Source organism: Girardinichthys multiradiatus, chromosome 9, assembly GCF_021462225.1.
Source record: "Girardinichthys multiradiatus isolate DD_20200921_A chromosome 9, DD_fGirMul_XY1, whole genome shotgun sequence".
NCBI lineage: Eukaryota > Metazoa > Chordata > Actinopteri > Cyprinodontiformes > Goodeidae > Girardinichthys > Girardinichthys multiradiatus.
The window spans coordinates 7826588-7845513 of NC_061802.1; the positions used below are offsets into that span (position 1 = coordinate 7826588).

The 18926-nt window shown below is 37.7% G+C and overlaps 1 protein-coding gene across 5 annotated transcripts in view; it reads left to right on the plus strand.

Annotated features, from left to right (window-relative positions):
• The window catches only part of lrp8 (low density lipoprotein receptor-related protein 8, apolipoprotein e receptor), a 238165-nt gene extending 221166 nt beyond the window's left edge, over positions 1-16999 (plus strand). The window contains exons 17-19 of one of the 5 annotated variants that reach the window (XM_047375060.1): positions 2262-2330; positions 8014-8204; positions 10741-16999. In XM_047375060.1, coding sequence (XP_047231016.1) covers positions 2262-2330; positions 8014-8204; positions 10741-10776 — 296 coding nt within the window. In that variant the 3' untranslated portion in view covers positions 10777-16999. Of the gene's footprint in view, positions 1-2261; positions 2331-8013 lie in introns of all 5 variants that reach the window. The other 4 variants (XM_047375059.1, XM_047375061.1, XM_047375057.1 and 1 more) reach the window with 4 other exon arrangements.
• Positions 17000-18926: the final 1927 nt, after the last annotated feature.

The following is an 18926-nucleotide window of genomic DNA, read 5'->3' on the forward strand; positions in this document are numbered from 1 at the left end:
TTGAATTCATAAAAAATAATGGGTCTTTCATCAGTAACATGCCATCTGGGCTTTTTTTTGCTATGCATAGAATTTATACGGCCTCTTTCTAGAAGGAGCCAATCAGTATGCAAAGCAAGCGCTGTGATCTCTTCTGCTAATCTTCCTCACTTGACTTTACTCTAGCCATCTGATCACACTTTGGCAAACCGTGAGCCTGCTGCTAATAGACAGATTGAGAGAGGGGTTAGCACCAAAGCTCAGTACCTACCTGTTGGGTTAAGAGCTGAAGGTAAGTGGAGATTCAAAAGTATGTTTGGAGTTAGGTATGGGCTAATTACATGTATTAGAGTGCACCAAAATGTTTAAAAGCTGCAGTTTCAAAACCACTGTTTTAACGTTAGACTGATCCTACGTGTTAAAGTCCTTTTAATGAGATGCCAGAGAACATGCCGGATTTACCAGACTTTTCTGGGCTGTGCAGCGCGAGGCCTGCCTTACTTTAACTGCTTTTGTTCAGGTCCCTTTAAATTGTCCTCGCAGAACCATGGGTCTAGTCAAAACAACTTTGTTATAATAAAATATGAGATGCACATGACCTTACTAGGTTGTTATGGTCAGGTTGGCAGTTGCTGTTAAGGTTCCAATAAAGTTGATAATTTTATTGTATCATGTAGGAAATTCTAAAACCTTTGACTTGGTTATTGTAATGACAGGGTCCAACTTTAAAAGAACTTCACATTTAAGTGAATCTGTCTTTTATTTAATGCATTTAGAGCAGCCTTAGTTGTGAGATGATTATGACTTCAGCAATAGATTGTTTTCATTTCTGAAACATGGAGATGTCTCTGTGAAGTCAAAAGATCTGGGATTCATTTTTCCAATGGCAGTATGACATGACCTAGCTTTCACGTTACCCCAAGTCTGCTTCTAATTGGTTGATTAGTCCCTTGTGACAACTCATCCCGCAGAAGCTCATGTTATACCAAGCAGCTGAGCATAGAAGTTCAGAACAAACCCTAAAGAAAATCCATCAAGAAGACTTGCTTGCCCGGGTCACAGAGGATGGGTCAGCCTTACAAGATCTGGTTGCATTAAATGCTTTATTTGTTATCATCTGCTAAACGTTCATACATCAAAATTAGACATTAGACATTAACCACTGCCTGCATTCCTCTTGGAGACTTATAAACTATAGATTTTAGGCCTTCGGATATAAACAGTCATATCCAAAGTATAGTAGTTTGTTGTTTGTAAAAGAATTAGTTGAGGGTTTGTTAGTCACTTTTTGTTTTAGTTTATTTTTGCTTAATTAATCATTACTGAATGAATTTATAATACAGTTCATTCTTGATGGTATTAATAATTTGATCTCGTTGGTTTTCATCATTTATTTTTGATTCTATATCTAATATGTTAGTGCTTCTTTTCATGTCTAACAGGTTCCTCTAGGTAGGAGGTAGGATTCATCCTTTTCATTCATTTTGATTGTGAGACTTATAATTTAACATAGCTTAATATCAGTACAGCTTGCATAATATATAAATCAACTTGCTATACTGAGCGACATGGTGAAAAAAAGATAATATTCTGTACAGTAACAAAGCTTTAAGCAGGTCACAAAATAACAGTCCTATTATAAATATCCTATATTTTCCCGCTTTAGATATAATTGAGTAGTTTTTTTGTTTTAAAAAAAATAAATTTGATTATCCTATAAGTTTTTGTTTATGAGGGTTTGTTTAAACACCGTGAAGTCATTGTGTTTTTATTCAAATTTATCATACTGAGAACATTTTGATACCAGTCCACAACTCTCTAGAATACAATAATATTGTTTTGCATCAATATTCTAAACGAAAACAGTAAAAAAGCAAATAATGACTTTATGCATATATGCTCAAGGTCGTTCGGAAGCTCTCATCATGGTTTGAATCTTGCTTCCTGAATCCAGATTTATTTTGGAGCTGCATTCATACACTTTCTGATGCATTGCTTTCTCATATTGCTTTTATCTTGTATAAAAAACACTCATTGCATTTTTATTGCATCTTGGTATGATTCATCCACACTTCATTCACACATGCTGTAAAAAAAACAAAACCAAAAACAGGCCCCAGATGGTCTTCCATCTTTTTATCATGCAAATATGCTTTTCTACAGGGATGCCCTTCTGTCCAAACAAACCTCTAATTCATTTTAAGAGGTGGTATGGCGTGTGATATTGAGCAGAACTTCTTGCTGATTTTATTTTTATTTTTGTATCTTTCTCTTCATCCTAGCTGCAAGTGATCACTACCTCATAGGCAATAACATCACAGTTGCTGTTTTGGGAATAGTCATTCCGATTGGTGAGTATACTTTACCTTTCCCCTTTGGTTTTGGTCTCTGCCTGCCTGCTTCTCGCTCCTCGCTCCTACTCCTCTGCTTATATCAAAAGTTCTGCAAATTGTTTGTGCCTGTGGTATTTTGTGTTTCTGGCTGCATGTGCATGAACATGTATGTTTATGCATTATCGACAGGAATATTTGTCCTAGAATCTATCAAAACTATGCAGAAATATTGGACATTTACATCTTTTTCACACCTATTAAGCTCAATGGTTTCCTCTGATAATAAATAATATTTTTACAGCAACCAAAATGAGCTTTAATGTTATCCAACAACAGTCTCCCGACTTGGACAATCCCTTGTAGGGTGGTAAGCTCATCACTCAATGTGTGGCTAGGCCTTTATAATTGCCATTATTAATGAGAAATGGAGAACCAACTTATGTTTAGTCATTAGACTGGTTCCGCTGTTAGAACGTTAGATTCATGTTCCCTCTGTGATCAAATTGTTTCATGGGTCTATAACAATCAAGAACTCTGACAAATTATATACAGTTGCTTCGATCTGATTATAAATGATAATAATTGCTTAACTTAAAAATTATTACATATTAAACATTAGAAACTTGGTGTTTTAGACATTACTCTGATCATAAATATTGGCAAATATTGGTGGGTGAAAATTTTCTTGGAGCCATTTGCTGACTTGAAGATCACCACAGATGTTGTACTTTAGTACAATGTTTTCTTTTTTCCCATTTTAGAGTAGAAGAGTAGAATAGAAATGGAAAAAGGCATATTTTATTTATACCCCATTGAAATTGAGGTATAAATAAAAATTTCTTTAAAATTTTTGTTATCTGAGAAGAATTGAGAAGGGTCCAATAATTGTCTCAAGGACAAGCTAAAAGCAATTAGTTCCTAAAATGGGATTTTGTTTTCATTGAATAATTGTACTCTAATTAGGCATGAAACTTTGCTACATTAATTAGTGTGGGACTGGCAGTATAAGAGAGATATTTTCTTTTCTGTTAAGACTTTTTCCTTCATCTTTATCATCTTCACCAGAGGAGCCAGTAAATGTGAGCTGTGCTGTATATGGTGAAACCACCATTTGACCAGACATTACATTATGTTTTATATTAAAATTAAACCAGGTTTTTAAAGTTATTCTATTCTTTTAAGTCTCATTAAAATGAAAATCCTGTTTTCTGGTAATGTTTAATAATTTCATGCTAAAACCTTACTGAGAATAGAGCTGAATTTGCAAATAATGACCTTTCACTGCCAGAACATACTGCTAATTGACATCGCTTTCATTTGTAATTTTGAATTGTTCCCTAAATCACGGAAGCTCTAAGATTTTCTATGCAATTTTTTATCCTCGTTTTATCTTCAACCGTAGAGATGTGAGCTCATTAAAAAATAACCCCTCCGAGACTGTTAACCCTTTCAACCTCATCCTTTATTCTGACCCTCTGCCAGTTGTCGCTGCTACAAATCCCTCAAAATAAATTTTTGGCATCTCTGAAACATTAATTATTGTTGGAAGTCCACGAGGGCTGGGATTTCTGCAGCCTCAACTCTGCACTCTTCTCCAGTAATGCACCACCCACTGTTCTGTAAGAGGGAAGCGTCCCAGCCCTGATTAACAGTATTTAGCGTAAGTCAGGCTGTTACAATGCTCTCTAATTGGAATGAAATTTTCTAAAAAAAAAATCAAATCTGATGTTTTTTTTAACTAATAAGCATTTAGGCCAGAACAAAGATGGATTTAGTAACACTGGGATCTCAAGTGTCTTGTGTACTACAAAAGTGCAATTAGATGAGGCTTCCATAAGGGATAAAAGCACATCTAACGGTTTGAGCACACATAATATCATGCGCAAACATAACTATTTTTCTCACACTAACTTGTCTGTTAGTTTCTCATACATACTTTGTTCACACACACACTGGTTCTGGAGGGCAGTTGAGCATTAATGCCAATATGATAATGAGTGGAGAGAGACAGTCCTTATCTCAAATCCTCCCAAAGCCCTCCATTCCCTTCGTCTCTTCCCCTCTCCATTCTCCTCTAATAACCCTGTCCAAAAAACACCAAAGCCAGACTGTCTGCAGATACTCTTCATTTTTCAGTCAAGGCGAGCACAAAATTATAAATCATATCCCAAATGGAGCACCAGGATAATGTGCTGATGACAGTTAAGCAACCGTGCGGCACTTTTATAAAAAAAAAACAAGAGCTAAATCAATTGCCTCAGGTCCTGAATGCTACATGCTTTTATATTGCAACCTTTATGCTTGCCCCTATTAATGTGCATACTGAGAATGGGGTTTTATAGTATGCATATGATGGTGAATGAAGCCAGTCATTGAGGTAAATTGTGCATGCTGATTTATGTGTATGTGTTTTTGATCATTCTGTGAGATGAAGAGAAACTTACAGTACTGGATCCATAGCTTATTTCTTTATAATTTGCTTTTAAATCATCTTGATCCAAGCTTTTAAAGTTCTTTCCATTTTCTTCTTTGGATGTTTGTTGTTTTTTCACTCATTTTTTGTCTTTGTAATTGACAATTTTTAGAAGAAGGTTCTTTGTTTGGTAATCTGTTTAACTCTAATAACATACAAAAGATGTATAAAAAACATAAAAAAAATCACCACTATTGTCTTGAAACATATTGTCCATGGTCAAATGTTTCACACTCCTTCAACTTATGCACATTTTTTCAGTGCAACCATAAACTTCAGTGCATTTCATCCAGGTTTTGTGTAATAGACACAAAGAAGTGTATAAATGTGAAGTGAATGGCAGATGACACATAGTGTTAAAAAACTTCAAAACAATTTTACATATACAAATCTAAAAAGTGGTGCATGCATTTGTATGAAGTCTCCTTTACTCTGATACCAACAAATAAAATCCAAAGCCACAAATTCAGAAATTACTTAATTTGTAAAGTGGCTCCATCTGTGTCAAATTGAATCTCATTATCACAGAACATTATTGAACAAACAGCATCATGGAGAACAAGGAAAAAACCAGACAGGTCAGGGTTAAGGTTGTGGAGAAGCTTAAAGCAGAGTTAGGGGATTACACAATATCAATTTATGATCCGAAAATAGAAGTTATGGCTTAACTGCAAACTTGAGCTGCATTATATTAAAAAATAAAATCATGTGATGGCCATATTATTTGTGTTCTTTGCATTGACTCCCGTCTTTGGGACTGTGGGACTTTTAACATCTTGAGCATTGTAAACTGTGCCAGGTGTGGTCATCTACTGCAGCAAGACTCCATCCTGCAGTCTGAATACTACATTGGCAGGCCTCATCACTCTTGAAATACAGCATCCTACAATTATTTTAGTCCAAACAGCTCTTTGCAATATTGTTAATTGCGCACATTGATATTGCCATGACAATTCATTTGTGATACAGGGGTTGGACAATGAAGCTGAAACACCTGGTTTTAGACCACAATAATTTATTAGTTTGGTGTAGGGCCTCCTTTTGCGGCCAATACAGCGTCAATTCATCTTGGGAATGACATATACAAGTCCTGCACAGTGATCAGAGGGATTTTAAGCCATTCTTGCAGAATAGTGGCCAGGTCACTACGTGATACTGGTGGAGGAAAACGTTTCCTGACTCGCTCCTCCAAAACACCCCAAAGTGGCTCAATAATATTTAGATCTGGTGACTGTGCAGGCCATGGGAGATGTTCAACTTCACTTTCATGTTCATCAAACCAATATTTTACCAGTCTTGCTGTGTGTATTGGTGCATTGTCATCCTGATACACGGTGCCTTCAGGATACAATGTTTGAACCATTGGATGCACATGGTCCTCAAGAATGGTTTGGTAGTCCTTGGCAGTGACGCGCCCATCTAGCACAAGTATTGGGCCAAGGGAATGCCATGATATGGCAGCCCAAACCATCACTGATCCACCCCCATGCTTCACTCTGGGTGGTACGCTTCTTTGGGGCTTCTCCACTCCATAACTCTCCCGGATGTGGGGAAAACAGTAAAGGTGGAGTCATCAGAGAACAATACATGTTTCACATTGTCCACAGCCCAAGATTTGCGCTCCTTGCACCATTAAAACCAACGTTTGGCATTGGCATGAGTGACCAAAGGTTTGGCTATAGCAGCCCAGCCGTGTATATTGACCCTGTGGAGCTCCTGACGGACAGTTCTGGTGGAAACAGGAGAGTTGAGGTGCACATTTAATTCTGCCGTGATTTGGGCAGCCGTGGTTTTATGTTTTTTGGATACAATCCGGGTTAGCACCCGAACATCCCTTTCAGACAGCTTCCTCTTGCGTCCACAGTTAATCCTGTTGGATGTGGTTCGTCCTTCTTGGTGGTATGCTGACATTACCCTGGATACCGTGGCTCTTGATACATCAAAAAGACTTGCTGTCTTGGTCACAGATGCGCCAGCAAGACGTGCACCAACAATTTGTCCTCTTTTGAACTCTGGTATGTCACCCATAATGTTGTGTGCATTTCAATATTTTGAGCAAAACTGTGCTCTTACCCTGCTAATTGAACCTTCACACTCTGCTCTTACTGGTGCAATGTGCAATCATTGAAGACTGGCTACCAGGCTGGTCCAATTTAGTCATGAAACCTCCCTCATTAAAATGACAGGTGTTTGAGTTTCATTGTCCAAGTCCTGTATCTCTCCACTGTAAAAAAAAAAGAAAGTAGCACATTGCTTCAGCAGCAGCATTAAAGCTGGTGACATAAATATGCACACCACATCTATTTAGATTTATGTGTCATTTTCCTTCCAATTCACAAAAAAGGCAAAACTGTGTTGGTATAGAGCATAAAATGCCAACAGGCTACACTATAGTTTTTGGTTTTGTGATGTGAGGAAAGGTTTAATGGTATAAACATATTTGCAAGGCACTCCAATATTTTAACGGATACTTCACCAGGTGTTTCACAAACATATCAGCTGTAAATGTTACACACAATACTTTATCAACTGAAGAATAATCTCACTCATGTCCTGTCAGGTCTTCACTGCTTTTTATTTACTACTTCTGATATGGATTAAGACTTTTATCATTATTTTCTTATAGTATTTTAGCTCTTACACTTCTTCTTCAGTCCTCCATGTGTCCATTTTCAACTAAACACTGCATAAAATCCTGCCTTGGTCAATATTGGACAGAAAATGTATGAAAAAGCAGCCAAAGTCCAAATGTCTCTTGATGCAAAATATAAAGAAATTAGGGGGGGTTTTAAAATGTCTGCACTTTACTGTAGTAAAATGAGTATGAAGGCTCATAGTTTTAAATTTAATTTCTTTTAAACATTTTTGTATTAATTTACTTTGGGAATGAGCATACCCAGGTCTGTTTTTCTATTGGTGCAATGTTTGTGCTATATTAGAAAATATTTATTCTTTAAAATTTTTCCCAGCTTTTACCACAACCCTCATTTAATTACAATTTTTAATTTAATGTTTATTAAAGAGCAAAAAAAAAAAAATGAATTGATGCTTAGTTTTTGGGAAAACTTCACCTTTTTCAAGAGAGAAAACAGTGAGCCTTCAGCTGATAAAAGAAAATGCAAGCTGTGTTTATGTTTGTGTTGTGCTTAAAGCGCCGCTCCGTGTCCCCTGGGCTGTGTTAACGCTCCCGCCGTGTGTTGTTGTTGTGTGTGTGTTAAACACATGCAGTCCCTATCCTTGCCACAGTGGTCATCGGATTGCTCTGCACCGGCGGCTACCTGGTTTGGCGCAACTGGCGACGCAAGAACACCAAGAGCATGAACTTCGACAACCCCGTGTACCGCAAGACCACGGAGGATGACGACGATGAGATCCACATCGGGCGGCACAGCGACTCTATCGGCCACGTCTACCCGCCAGTGAGTGGTAGCCAAAGCCAGCCGTTCATAGCGCTTCCACTGGGGGGCAGCGTCACAGACGGCAACTCCCACTGGTACTCGGGGGCACCAATGCTTTCCAGTGGCAAATGAGGGCAAAACAGCTGGAAAAAGGGGGTCTTTTGAAATTTTCGAGAATTGGGAGGATGCACATGGGTTCCTAGTGGGAAGAGAGTGCAGGCTTGCACATGCACACTTCCAGATTTTCACATATCTTTTTTACATCACTGAGAGCACCAATTACACATATCTAAGCCATTCATGGGGCATTTTCCTTCACATTAAGCAACAATTACACAACATTCCCAATAACATCCCTTATCTCATTTGTTTTTACATTGTGGTTGATGCACCTGGTTGTCATTGTGTTTCCTGTCAAAACTCATCTTCTTTTCAAAGAAGGAGCTCTCACCTGCAGGGGTTTTGTTGTTTTTATTTTTATAGATTAATTAGATGTTAGTCACTTCATAAAGCCAATGAACAAGTAATTTAAAGTAATTACAACCAAAAAATACATTATTCAAACAGTGGGAGACCAAAGCTTAAACATTTTATCATTCTGCAAAATATTAATCCTATTTGGACATTATTGTGGGGATAACATAGATCAGCTCTGCAGATGCTTTGAAAGCTGGACAAAGTAGCTCAAGGCTTTTTCAATTCTTCATGTCTTATTTGTAATGACTAAGAAAATAATACTCAAGACATATAAAGGAAGCTCAAATCAGGGAAAAGACAGCTTTAGCTAAATTGATTCTACTTTCCCAGCTGGAGTCTAGGAGCTATTATTCTTCCCATCCCACAAGCTAGCCTGTTGATTTCCTGCTGATGTGGATGCATTTCTTATTATTTCAGCTAACAATTTACAGTCACACATCTCAATAAATTTGGTTGTTATTGAAAAATTATTTCCTTGATTAAATTGAAAAAGTATAGCTCATATATAGATTCATTACACACAGAGTAATATAAATTTAATGTGTTTATTTGTGGGACTTTTAGTAATTATGGCCAAAATTCAGTTTATCAGAAAATTTGACAAATAAAAGGCTTTTTAACCCAGAAATGTTGCCTTGATTTGGTAGTTGTCCAGTGGACATTTAATGACAGCCTCCATAAGAAGAGTGGGTTACAAAAGATTATTGCTAAAGAATCTGGCTGACTGTGCAGAGCAGTGCATGCAAGTAATTTAATTGAAAATTGACTGAAAAACGTTTTTTGGTTGAAGTGCACAATCAACAGCGATAACCGTGGCCTTGAGAGGGTTTTGAAGCAAGCTTATTCAGCAGTTTGTGGGAGATCCACTGGGCTCAGTGCTTTGAGAGCCACAACACACAGATGTATCCAGGACGTGGGTTCCACCTGTCCCATTCCTCCGGGTCCCAGAGTCTGTGGGAAAAGTAGAGAGGCACAGAATCCAAGGTAATTTAGGTCCAGCATGAGATTTCTGCAGTCTGGTACTGGTCCACTGTGTTTTATCAAGTCTAAAGTGAACGCAGCCATCTAATCTTAGAGCACCTCATGCTTCCCTCTGCTGACAAGCTTAATGGAGATGGTTATTTCATTTTCCAGCAGGCGGGACTTGGCACCATCTCAATTTCTAAAAGTACCAGTACCTGCTTTAGAAGATTTAATGACATGATATAGGTGGACTTGTTTGGCCAGCAAACTAGCTTGACATAAACCCCATATCGAATATATGGAGCATACATTATTATTGTCAGGAGAACAAACCTCAGCAGTGGCACATGCTGATCTCCTCCATGCCATGGTGCATTCATGCAGTCATGTATCCAAAAGCAGCCTTGAGCAAGTGTCGAGTGGATATGGATACAACATGTTTTTATTATTCTTATGTTATATTCTAATGTTCCGAAAAAAATTGGGGGGTTTTCATTAATTGCATGCCATGGTCTCCAAAATTAACCAACTTAGACATTAAAAACATGTCACTCTGTGTGTAATGAATCTATATAATGCAAGATTATCTTATTGAACTGAATTACTAAAATTAATCAACCTCCCAATTATCATTTCTAATTTATTGAGATGCACCTGTGGAAGACTGCACAGAAATACAGAAAAAAATGCAGAACACTAAGGATGTTTATTTTATATAGTATGTTTAGGTTGATAGAGAGACAGTTGTCACGGGTGGCCAAAACGAAATTATTGAGGGGAGAGGAAGTGGTGTGCTTTGATCGGTTGGCATGGTAACACTGATTTCTTTGTGGTGCTCCGAAAGCGGAGGAAAAAAGAGAAATCGTGGGTATCCCTGGCACGATGACACGCTAGAAGCACACACACACACAGACATGAAACAGGTGCACAATTAATATTCAAGGTCGAAAGAAGAGCAGTGTTCAGTGAAGAGAAGGAGAGAGGCGATGATTTTCCTTGTCCTCCCAGTGTTTTGATCAATATTTATAACCATAAACATCTCTTTCGTTGTGTTTGATTCTTACACTTGATCGTTCTCTCTTTGTCTCTCCTTAACTTCTCCTGGCTCTTGTGTCAGTGGCAGGTCAGGCAGCCCAAGAAATCTGGCTGGTAAAATATGGGCCAGACATTTGCAGCCGTAAGCAAGAACTCTGCATTCCTCATCTACTGTACGAGCAGCCAGGGAAGGAGGGAAAGTGGATATACATGAGGGGGGGAATTGGAGAAAAGACAATTAGGGGAGGTCAGGGAAGGGAGGAATGAAAGACCAGAAGAAAGATAAAGATTGCATTTTTCTCCTGGTTTTCTTGTAGACACTATTGTGTCGCTCTGTTTGTCCTCTCCTTAAGCCTGCTGTGGTAACCATCTTTTTATCTGCTGTTTGCAGCGCGTGGCACTCAGTGTGGAGGATGATGGCTATCCCTGATGAGGGGGGATTCGGTCTGCTTACCCCCCACCCCCTTCAGTCTCTTCCTGTCCCTTCTCTCAGCACAGCCTCCACATCACTACAATGAGGCCAGTACAACACAAAGGAGAATGAGATGGAGTCCCCATTTTGCCTCCCTGTTTTCTAGTAGCAGGGATGACCTATACATCTCTTCTCCTTCTTCTTACTACCATTTCTAGCTGCTACGACTTTCATTAATGTCAGTTTAGTAGCTGCACTTCTCTCTTCCCTCTTCTGCTGCTTCCTAACAGTAGTCCCGAGTGAAAATGCTGCTAGATTATATCCTTCACACTAACCTCATTTGAAAATCGTGCAGAAAGATGGCTAAGGCTGGCCACCACAGAATTGGGGGCAAAAAAAAGGCCTCATGTTTCGACTGTTTTATTTATTTAAACATTTTAAATATGTATCCGCATCTGTCAGTGCATAGTCCTAAAGGCGAGATTGCTTGATCAAGTTTGCAAGTATACTCCGCACAGTGCAGCAGAAGGCAAAGATTTTATGTTTTCTCTGGTTTCCTTAACATTACAAGTTGACAAGCCTTTTTTTTACATTTTGAAGGGAGAATGTGATCCATTATTTGTTACTGACATACTGTAATGCTGAATATAGTCAAGAGGACAGGAATAAGAACAACGGATGGGGTTGTCTGGATGCTTAGAGGTGATTTTGGGGTGATAGAGTGGCGGAGACTGTTTTTTTAGCAATTGGCTGATTTGTGTCTCCCGAGGGTTGTGCCTCAAGGTAAAAAGCAGCAGGGCAGAAAGGGCAATGGATTGTGGGTAATCCTGTCTTTATATCAGAGATATGCACATAGTCAATAATGAGCGTGGCTTGTTTGATTAAGTCCGATTGGTAAAGTTCACACATTTCTTACATTTTTCTATTTGTGCTGGAATTAATATTTTACCTCATATGACTGCTTTAGATATGAATATGGAGCTGTTAAAGCATTTATGCACAAAAGACATCATCAGTATTTTAGGATTTTAAAAGAATGTTCTCCTTTTGATTTTTTTATGATTTCGTTGCGATATAATTGTACAGGCAAAATAATTTAGTGTGAAGGAAACATGACTGGAGTTAGTTTTTTATTGTCTTTTCTGTATTTATTCTCAATTCAGCCCTCAATCAATCGCTTTTCCCTTGATTAACTTGACCCATCTTGAAGTCGATGCATGATGCCAGTTAATGCTGAACTTCATTGACCCTGTTTCTTTGACTTCACAGCATTGGTTTTCCCAGTGCTATTCCTGGTGTAGCTACCTTCCTGTAAATGCAGCTGGACGAGATGTTGCAGAAAAACAGCCCGCATTTGAAAGACATCTCTCGCTGCTGTCACCGAGCGTATGCTCTGGTTTTGTGTGAGCAGATCAGTGGAATATCAGGCTTAGCTAGGAAAGAAATGTGTGAGCCAGTGTAAAGAGTCGATCTTCCAATGGCTTGTCTCAAATGTGCTTCCAGCCCATTGAATCAGATGGAGTTTATGCCCACTGAAAACAGTAATAATTGCTCATCTTATGTTCCAGTTGTAAATAACTTCTGTCTATTATGATAGACATGGCAAAATAGGCGTGGCACTGATGGTGTAGGGGTTAAGCGCGCGACCATGTAGAGAGGCTACAGTCCTCGAAGCAGCTGTCCCGGGTTCATTTCATTTACGTTTCATTTGCATTTACCGTAAGTAAAAAAAAAAAAAAAAAGAAAGGGCAAAATAGCCGTAACAAAACAAAACTCACCTATTCTGGACATCATTCAATCATTTGACTGTCTAAGCATCAAAGATTTGTCTTCCACACTAATTGTTAGTTAAAAAAACAATATCATGTTTCAAATATGCAGGACCAAAATGCTTAAAACTAAATAATGCTTAAATAATGCTTAAATCCTTAAAAATACTTTTTTGAATTGAAAAACCTGCAAAAAATGATACACAGTCTCCTTGTGCTTACTTAACACAATATAGACTGATATAATGAACTTGTTGAACGGTTAATAATTTAGCTTAATATTCAGGGATTTCAATGTTTTTCTCTTTTTTTTCTTGAAATGTTTGAGTTTGGAATCGCTGACAACCCCTTTGGAAGGAGTCATGAGATAAAAAAAAACAACATATTGAGCGCTTTCTTGAACTTACTAGATAATTTATTTACCTGAATTTCCAGCAGTGTTATGTTGTGACATTCTGACATTCACTTCCTTAGAATGGCCATGCTCATTCCTGTCCAGTTTTTTTACATGCTTCTGTATTGGCCACTCTTATGAACAGAACAGGTGGAGTTTATTTAAATTGGTTGGATTTCTGGCACAGACTTGACTTTTCGCATTGTTCATAAATTTACAGCATTGTCAGGACTTTAAGGGGGCTGTTCCAGAAGTTCAATGGTAGTTTGCTTTATACATTTTTTTAAATACTTTTGATGTGTGTATTTGATTTTTGCCCTGATAGAAGACCAAACAGTGTCTACGTTTCAGTTATTCCACCCTCAAATGAAGTGAAATTGGTTGTTCAGGATGTTCAAGAACAACAAAGGAACCACCAAGACTAAAGCAAAGTGATGTCATCAGGGAGCAGAACAAGAAACTAAAAATGTATACCTTTAGACTCATCTGAAAATGTGCAGCCGTCAACAAGGATACATGCTTCCCAGAGGCCAAATGCCTTCATGGGATACGTTTTATGATCTGCTTTAATACAGATTGAGTCACACTGATGAGAAGCATGCATGGATGAGCCACTGTGAAGCTTTCAGACCTAAGAATACTTTAGCAACTGTCAAGCATGGTGGTGGTAGCATTATGCTGAGAGTTTGTTTCACTTTCACTGGTACTGGTGCAGAGTAGTTGGAAAGACAACTCCTAAATGGTTGAAATTTGGAAACAGCTGGTTGTTCTAACATGACAATCTTCTCAACTACACATCAAAAAGGGTTTGGGGTGGATAAAGCAAGGTTGCATTTGTGAAATAGCCTTTCCAAAACCCTAATCTAGTTCTGTCATGAAAAGTGATCTAATTTTCAACCATAATTATTATTGTTGATTGCTACCAAAACGTATGTGCTTATCCATGATGACTATAAGGAAACTTCTAACTGAAACTGCGTATTAATAGGAATGGTGTTATTATGAACAGTACATGATCCTATTCTCCCAGTGCCTGAAGAGAAACGTGACTAACAGGACAGAAGCCACAGGTCAGAGATCTCTGTAATTTCTAAGACTGAATTAGTCTCAGACTCTGTTGACTGAACCCTAAGCTGAGTCAGCTCTGCAGCCCAGTTCTTTCCTTCCTGTCCATGTTCGCCTCAGGACTAATGCAGTTCCATGCTGAGAATTTGCAGTTAGGAGGATAAATTGCTTATTTATTTAGCTGCCTGAGCGTGACATTGTGGGAAAGTTATTATTGCTACAGTGTAAAAGACAGATTGGCTGGGCCACTTTGTGGTCACCTCCAGTCGAGCCGTCTACACTGAAGGACACGGTGAAAGTCCAAACTTTGGCTTCGGCTGTTCATTTTATCAGTGGAAGAACAGGACAAGAAGTGACCTTATGACAAAAAAAACAATACATAAATACATACAGGGACCATTAAGACAATTCAGTGCTCAAATGGCACTATTGGTCATAATTTAACTGTGTAAGCTCATAAACAGCAGGCTATGGTCATAAGGATAAATCCTGCCCTGTGTTTATGTGCTGTGAGAGTTCATTCAGTTACTGTAATCTATGTTTTGTGGGTACTTTAGGTTTGGTTTGCAGTTTCTTTGTGGTTTTTTTTTTGTGTAACCACATTTTAGCTGATTTGAAAACCAGAACTTTATTCATATCTTTTATTCAGTTAAGAAACTTGAAATATACAGCACAAGTAGTTTTTTGTGCAACCCAGGTTGGTTTTGTTTATTTGTATTCATGTCAGAAGAACGTCTTGTTTTACTTTGTGAATGATTCAATCTAGACTCGGAATAGCAAATGCCTATTTGCTCCTGCAAGTAGTTTCTAGGTGACAGGGTATCCAAGAATAAATACCAGGTTTTGCCATATGGAATAAATATTGTATATACCTTCTTTGTAAAGACTACTAATATTAATATTTAACTGTTAATTTAATCTCATAAATTAATAATTTATTTTGAACAGTTTGTAATGCATTCACATTCCTGGTTCTTTTTTAAAACATAGGTCACCTGAAATTCCATCTACAACATCTGGTGGTTTGATTTTGCCTGTTGTTAGCTCATCACACTAACTACTAACTGTCCTGGTGACTTATATTAGAAGTGTGCCACAGAGTCAACAGCTATCTGGATTTGTCCTCCTACCTTAAACTTGATTTTCTGAGGTATCTAACACACAATGCTTTGAATAGAGTGCTTTTTACCATCGCTCCTCTTCTTCACCTCTTCATGCTGTATTACATCTCATGCAATGGCAACAATCTTCCTTTCCTTACCATACTGCTGAATTAAAGCTTTCAGAAAATAAAGGATGCATTGTTCCACCCATCTTCATCTCAGACATCTTCTCTCCTACAAGGGCTCTCAGTCTTTTTTTTAATAGAATACACTGGAAGATTAAAAAGCACTAGAGAAACAACCCAGAACCCCACAAATAACTTGGAAAGGCCTCAGAGCTGAAAATAAAACTTCTTCCCAGAATATGAACCTGCACATCATCAAACAATCACCGAGAAGAAGAAGCAGCCTCCGCCTCCAGCTACAATTTAGAACTGTGGAAGAAAACTGACTCCACTTGGCTGGCGTTTAGCTCTCATTGACCCTGTTGTTGACTTTTCCTTAATCCACCGCTTCCTCTTTTTATTATGTGGGGTTTTTTTGAACTGTGAATCCTCAAAGTTTCCCAATTTATTCCCACTTTTCATATTTGATCTACTTGATGTTTGATTACTTGAAGGAAAGCGTTCTGTCGACTTTTTTCTGCCAGTCAGTATTAAATGAAGGTTTGTAAGAAAGAAGGTTGTGATATCTGTTTTGTTTTGATATAAAACATTTTAGACAAGTTGTTGTCTGGAGAGTCTATGTGGTAAAAGATATTCTCCAGCTTTTGTAAGAACCACCCAACTGTATTCTTTTCTGAAACTTGTCATTGCCTGTGAAGACATTTAAAAGGAAATTCAGCATCCATTCCACACGACAGGCATTTTTTAAACACTGTTTGTTGCACAAAACTTTTCAAGAAGCCTTCTGCACTGTGTAAAGAGGTTACATTCTTAGTAGTGGGGGAGGAAATACAGGGATTGGGGGTCAGGCAGTTACAGACCAATGGTTTTGAGTCATGAAGTGTAAATAATGTTTTCATAAAGCAAAAAAAAAACAAAAAACCTTTTTGATAATGTTTTAAATGTATCTGTAAAAAAGGTGTACATAAACGTCTGGGGTTACAAAAGGAGTGTAGACTATATATAAATTTATTTGTACACATAAGCACTGGGTTTCTTTAATATTTGATTGTAATTTGTAACTAAAAATTAATAATCTGCCAAAGTGTTTTTACTTTTTCTCCTGTCTGTTCCATTGGTTTTACTTTAGCTTTTAACAGAGCAGCGGACTGTAGTATTTAATTCTCTGTAATTTAATTTTGTGTGTTTTTTTTAAATGAGAGGGGGTTATTTTAATTTATTGGTGCCTTGTTTTGTGCTCCTGTATACTTTCACCCTTTCCGTTTCTCCATGTTGTGTGTCTGAGGGAGTTCCAGGGGGGGATTAACTTGCAGGTTGGGGGGACCAGGGGGTGGGTGGTTTAAATCTTTAGCAACTTCTGTACTTACATGGAATACCTGTACTTTATGCCAAAATGGTCTCACTCACGTTTCTATGAAATCAAGCTGTTGATAAATCACTATATATTGATATATTAAATTTATAAAAACTGTCTAAACTTTCAGAGTTGATCATTTATTTTTCTGATTTTTTACCCAACAGGCTTCAGCTTTAAACCAGTTAAATGTAACACGTCTTCCCGATATTAAAGGAATACTGAAAATATGATCTGGTGTCGGAACTGATATTAATAATTGACCATTAGTGTACCTGACTTACAGAACATAATTTTCAATGCCCCTTAGAATGATAGACTCCTTACTTTAAGACATGAATGTAGAAATGAAACATGTTGTAAGTAATCTCAGGTTACCAGATTCTTTTTCTGATTTCCTGTTTGTTTCTGCTGTAAATCTTAATCACACTGCAGGTCTTAATTATCAATTCGGATTTTTTTTTAGGAGTATCACTTTTTTCGTGCATGGATGTTCTCAACCCATCAGACTTGAATGTGAACCGCCTGCACAGAAGATGTGATGTCACATGTTAACAGAAATAAATATCCAATGCAATGTCGGTTCTTGCATGAACAGCACTCTGGAGAAGCATCTCCGTCTGCTTTTTTAAGAGTTTCTAAAGCTGTAAACCATTATATGAGATGTCCTGATGGTGAGATTGAGTAATAGTGCTCGAAGCCTCATGTCTCCACATATATTGTCTAATTTGGAGGATTTTTCAATAAGGTACAACTTCAAATGAACAAGGACATGGCTGGCCGTCTAACTGAAAGGCCTGATATAAAGAGCGTTAATTACACTAGCAGCCATGAGGTAACTATGGAGGAACTGCAGAGATGCACAGCTCAGGTGGAGAAATTTGTTTATTGGACAACTATTAGTTATGCACTTCACAAATCTGGATTTGCAAGTCATGTTGGGGAAGGGAGCGACGATGTGAAACAATGTGCTCTAGTCTGATGGGACCAAGACTTTGGCCCTGAAGCAAAAATTTTACTGCAAAATCCAGTCTGACAGAGCTTGAGCTATTTTGCAAAGAAGAATGGGCAATATCTTCTGTCTCTAGATGTGGAAAGCTGGTGCACAGTCCAAATGATTTGAAGCTGCAAGTGCAGCATCATAATTAATTTAACCATTATATATGAATATACCCAAGAAGTGCAGAAGAATCAAATGGTGTCATGGGATTTTTGCAGGTAAGTTGTATAATGTGATATTAGCAAGTTTTAATTCTTTTCAAATTCAAAATTTAATTAAAAATGGGCCAAGTCTATCACATTAACAGATAAAAGGGTGTTTTATTTTATTAAACAAAACACCTTTTATTTGTACATCATTTAAAAACAGCCGTGATTAGTGATGATCTGTGAGCCAGATTCACCACCAACCCATCACTCCCTCACTTATTCTGCATTTATTAGTCTCTGCATTAATGGTGGTTGTGACAACTTAGAAATTGAATTTTACTTCAGCTAACTTTATTTGATAATATGTCTTGGACCTGATATAAATCACATTACCACATGTACTATACACTGTATATCTTTTAACAAACCTGCTCACTCCTAGATGCATTTCACATCATCTTTAAAGTGGTTTCAAGACATTTTACTGAAATTGATTTCCACGTCGTTCTCAGAAGGATGCAGTGAGTTTAGGAGGCACAAATATATTTATATTTTTAGTGCTTTACAAGAACACCTGACACAAGGTAAAAAGGTAACCTTTTATCTTTCATACTAAATACTTCACTAAGCTTTGGATCCTAAAAAGTAATTTTTGAAATGATGTATTGGTACACTGCTCAAAACAATAAAGGGAACACTCAAATAACACATCCTAGATCTGAATGGATGAAATATTCTCATTGAATACTTTGTTCTGTACAAAGCTGAATTTGCTGACAACAAAATCACACAAAAATCTTCAATGGAAATCAAATGTATTAACCAATGGAGGCCTGGATTTGGAGTCACACACAAAATTCAAGTGGAAAAACACACTACAGGCTGATCCAATGTTGA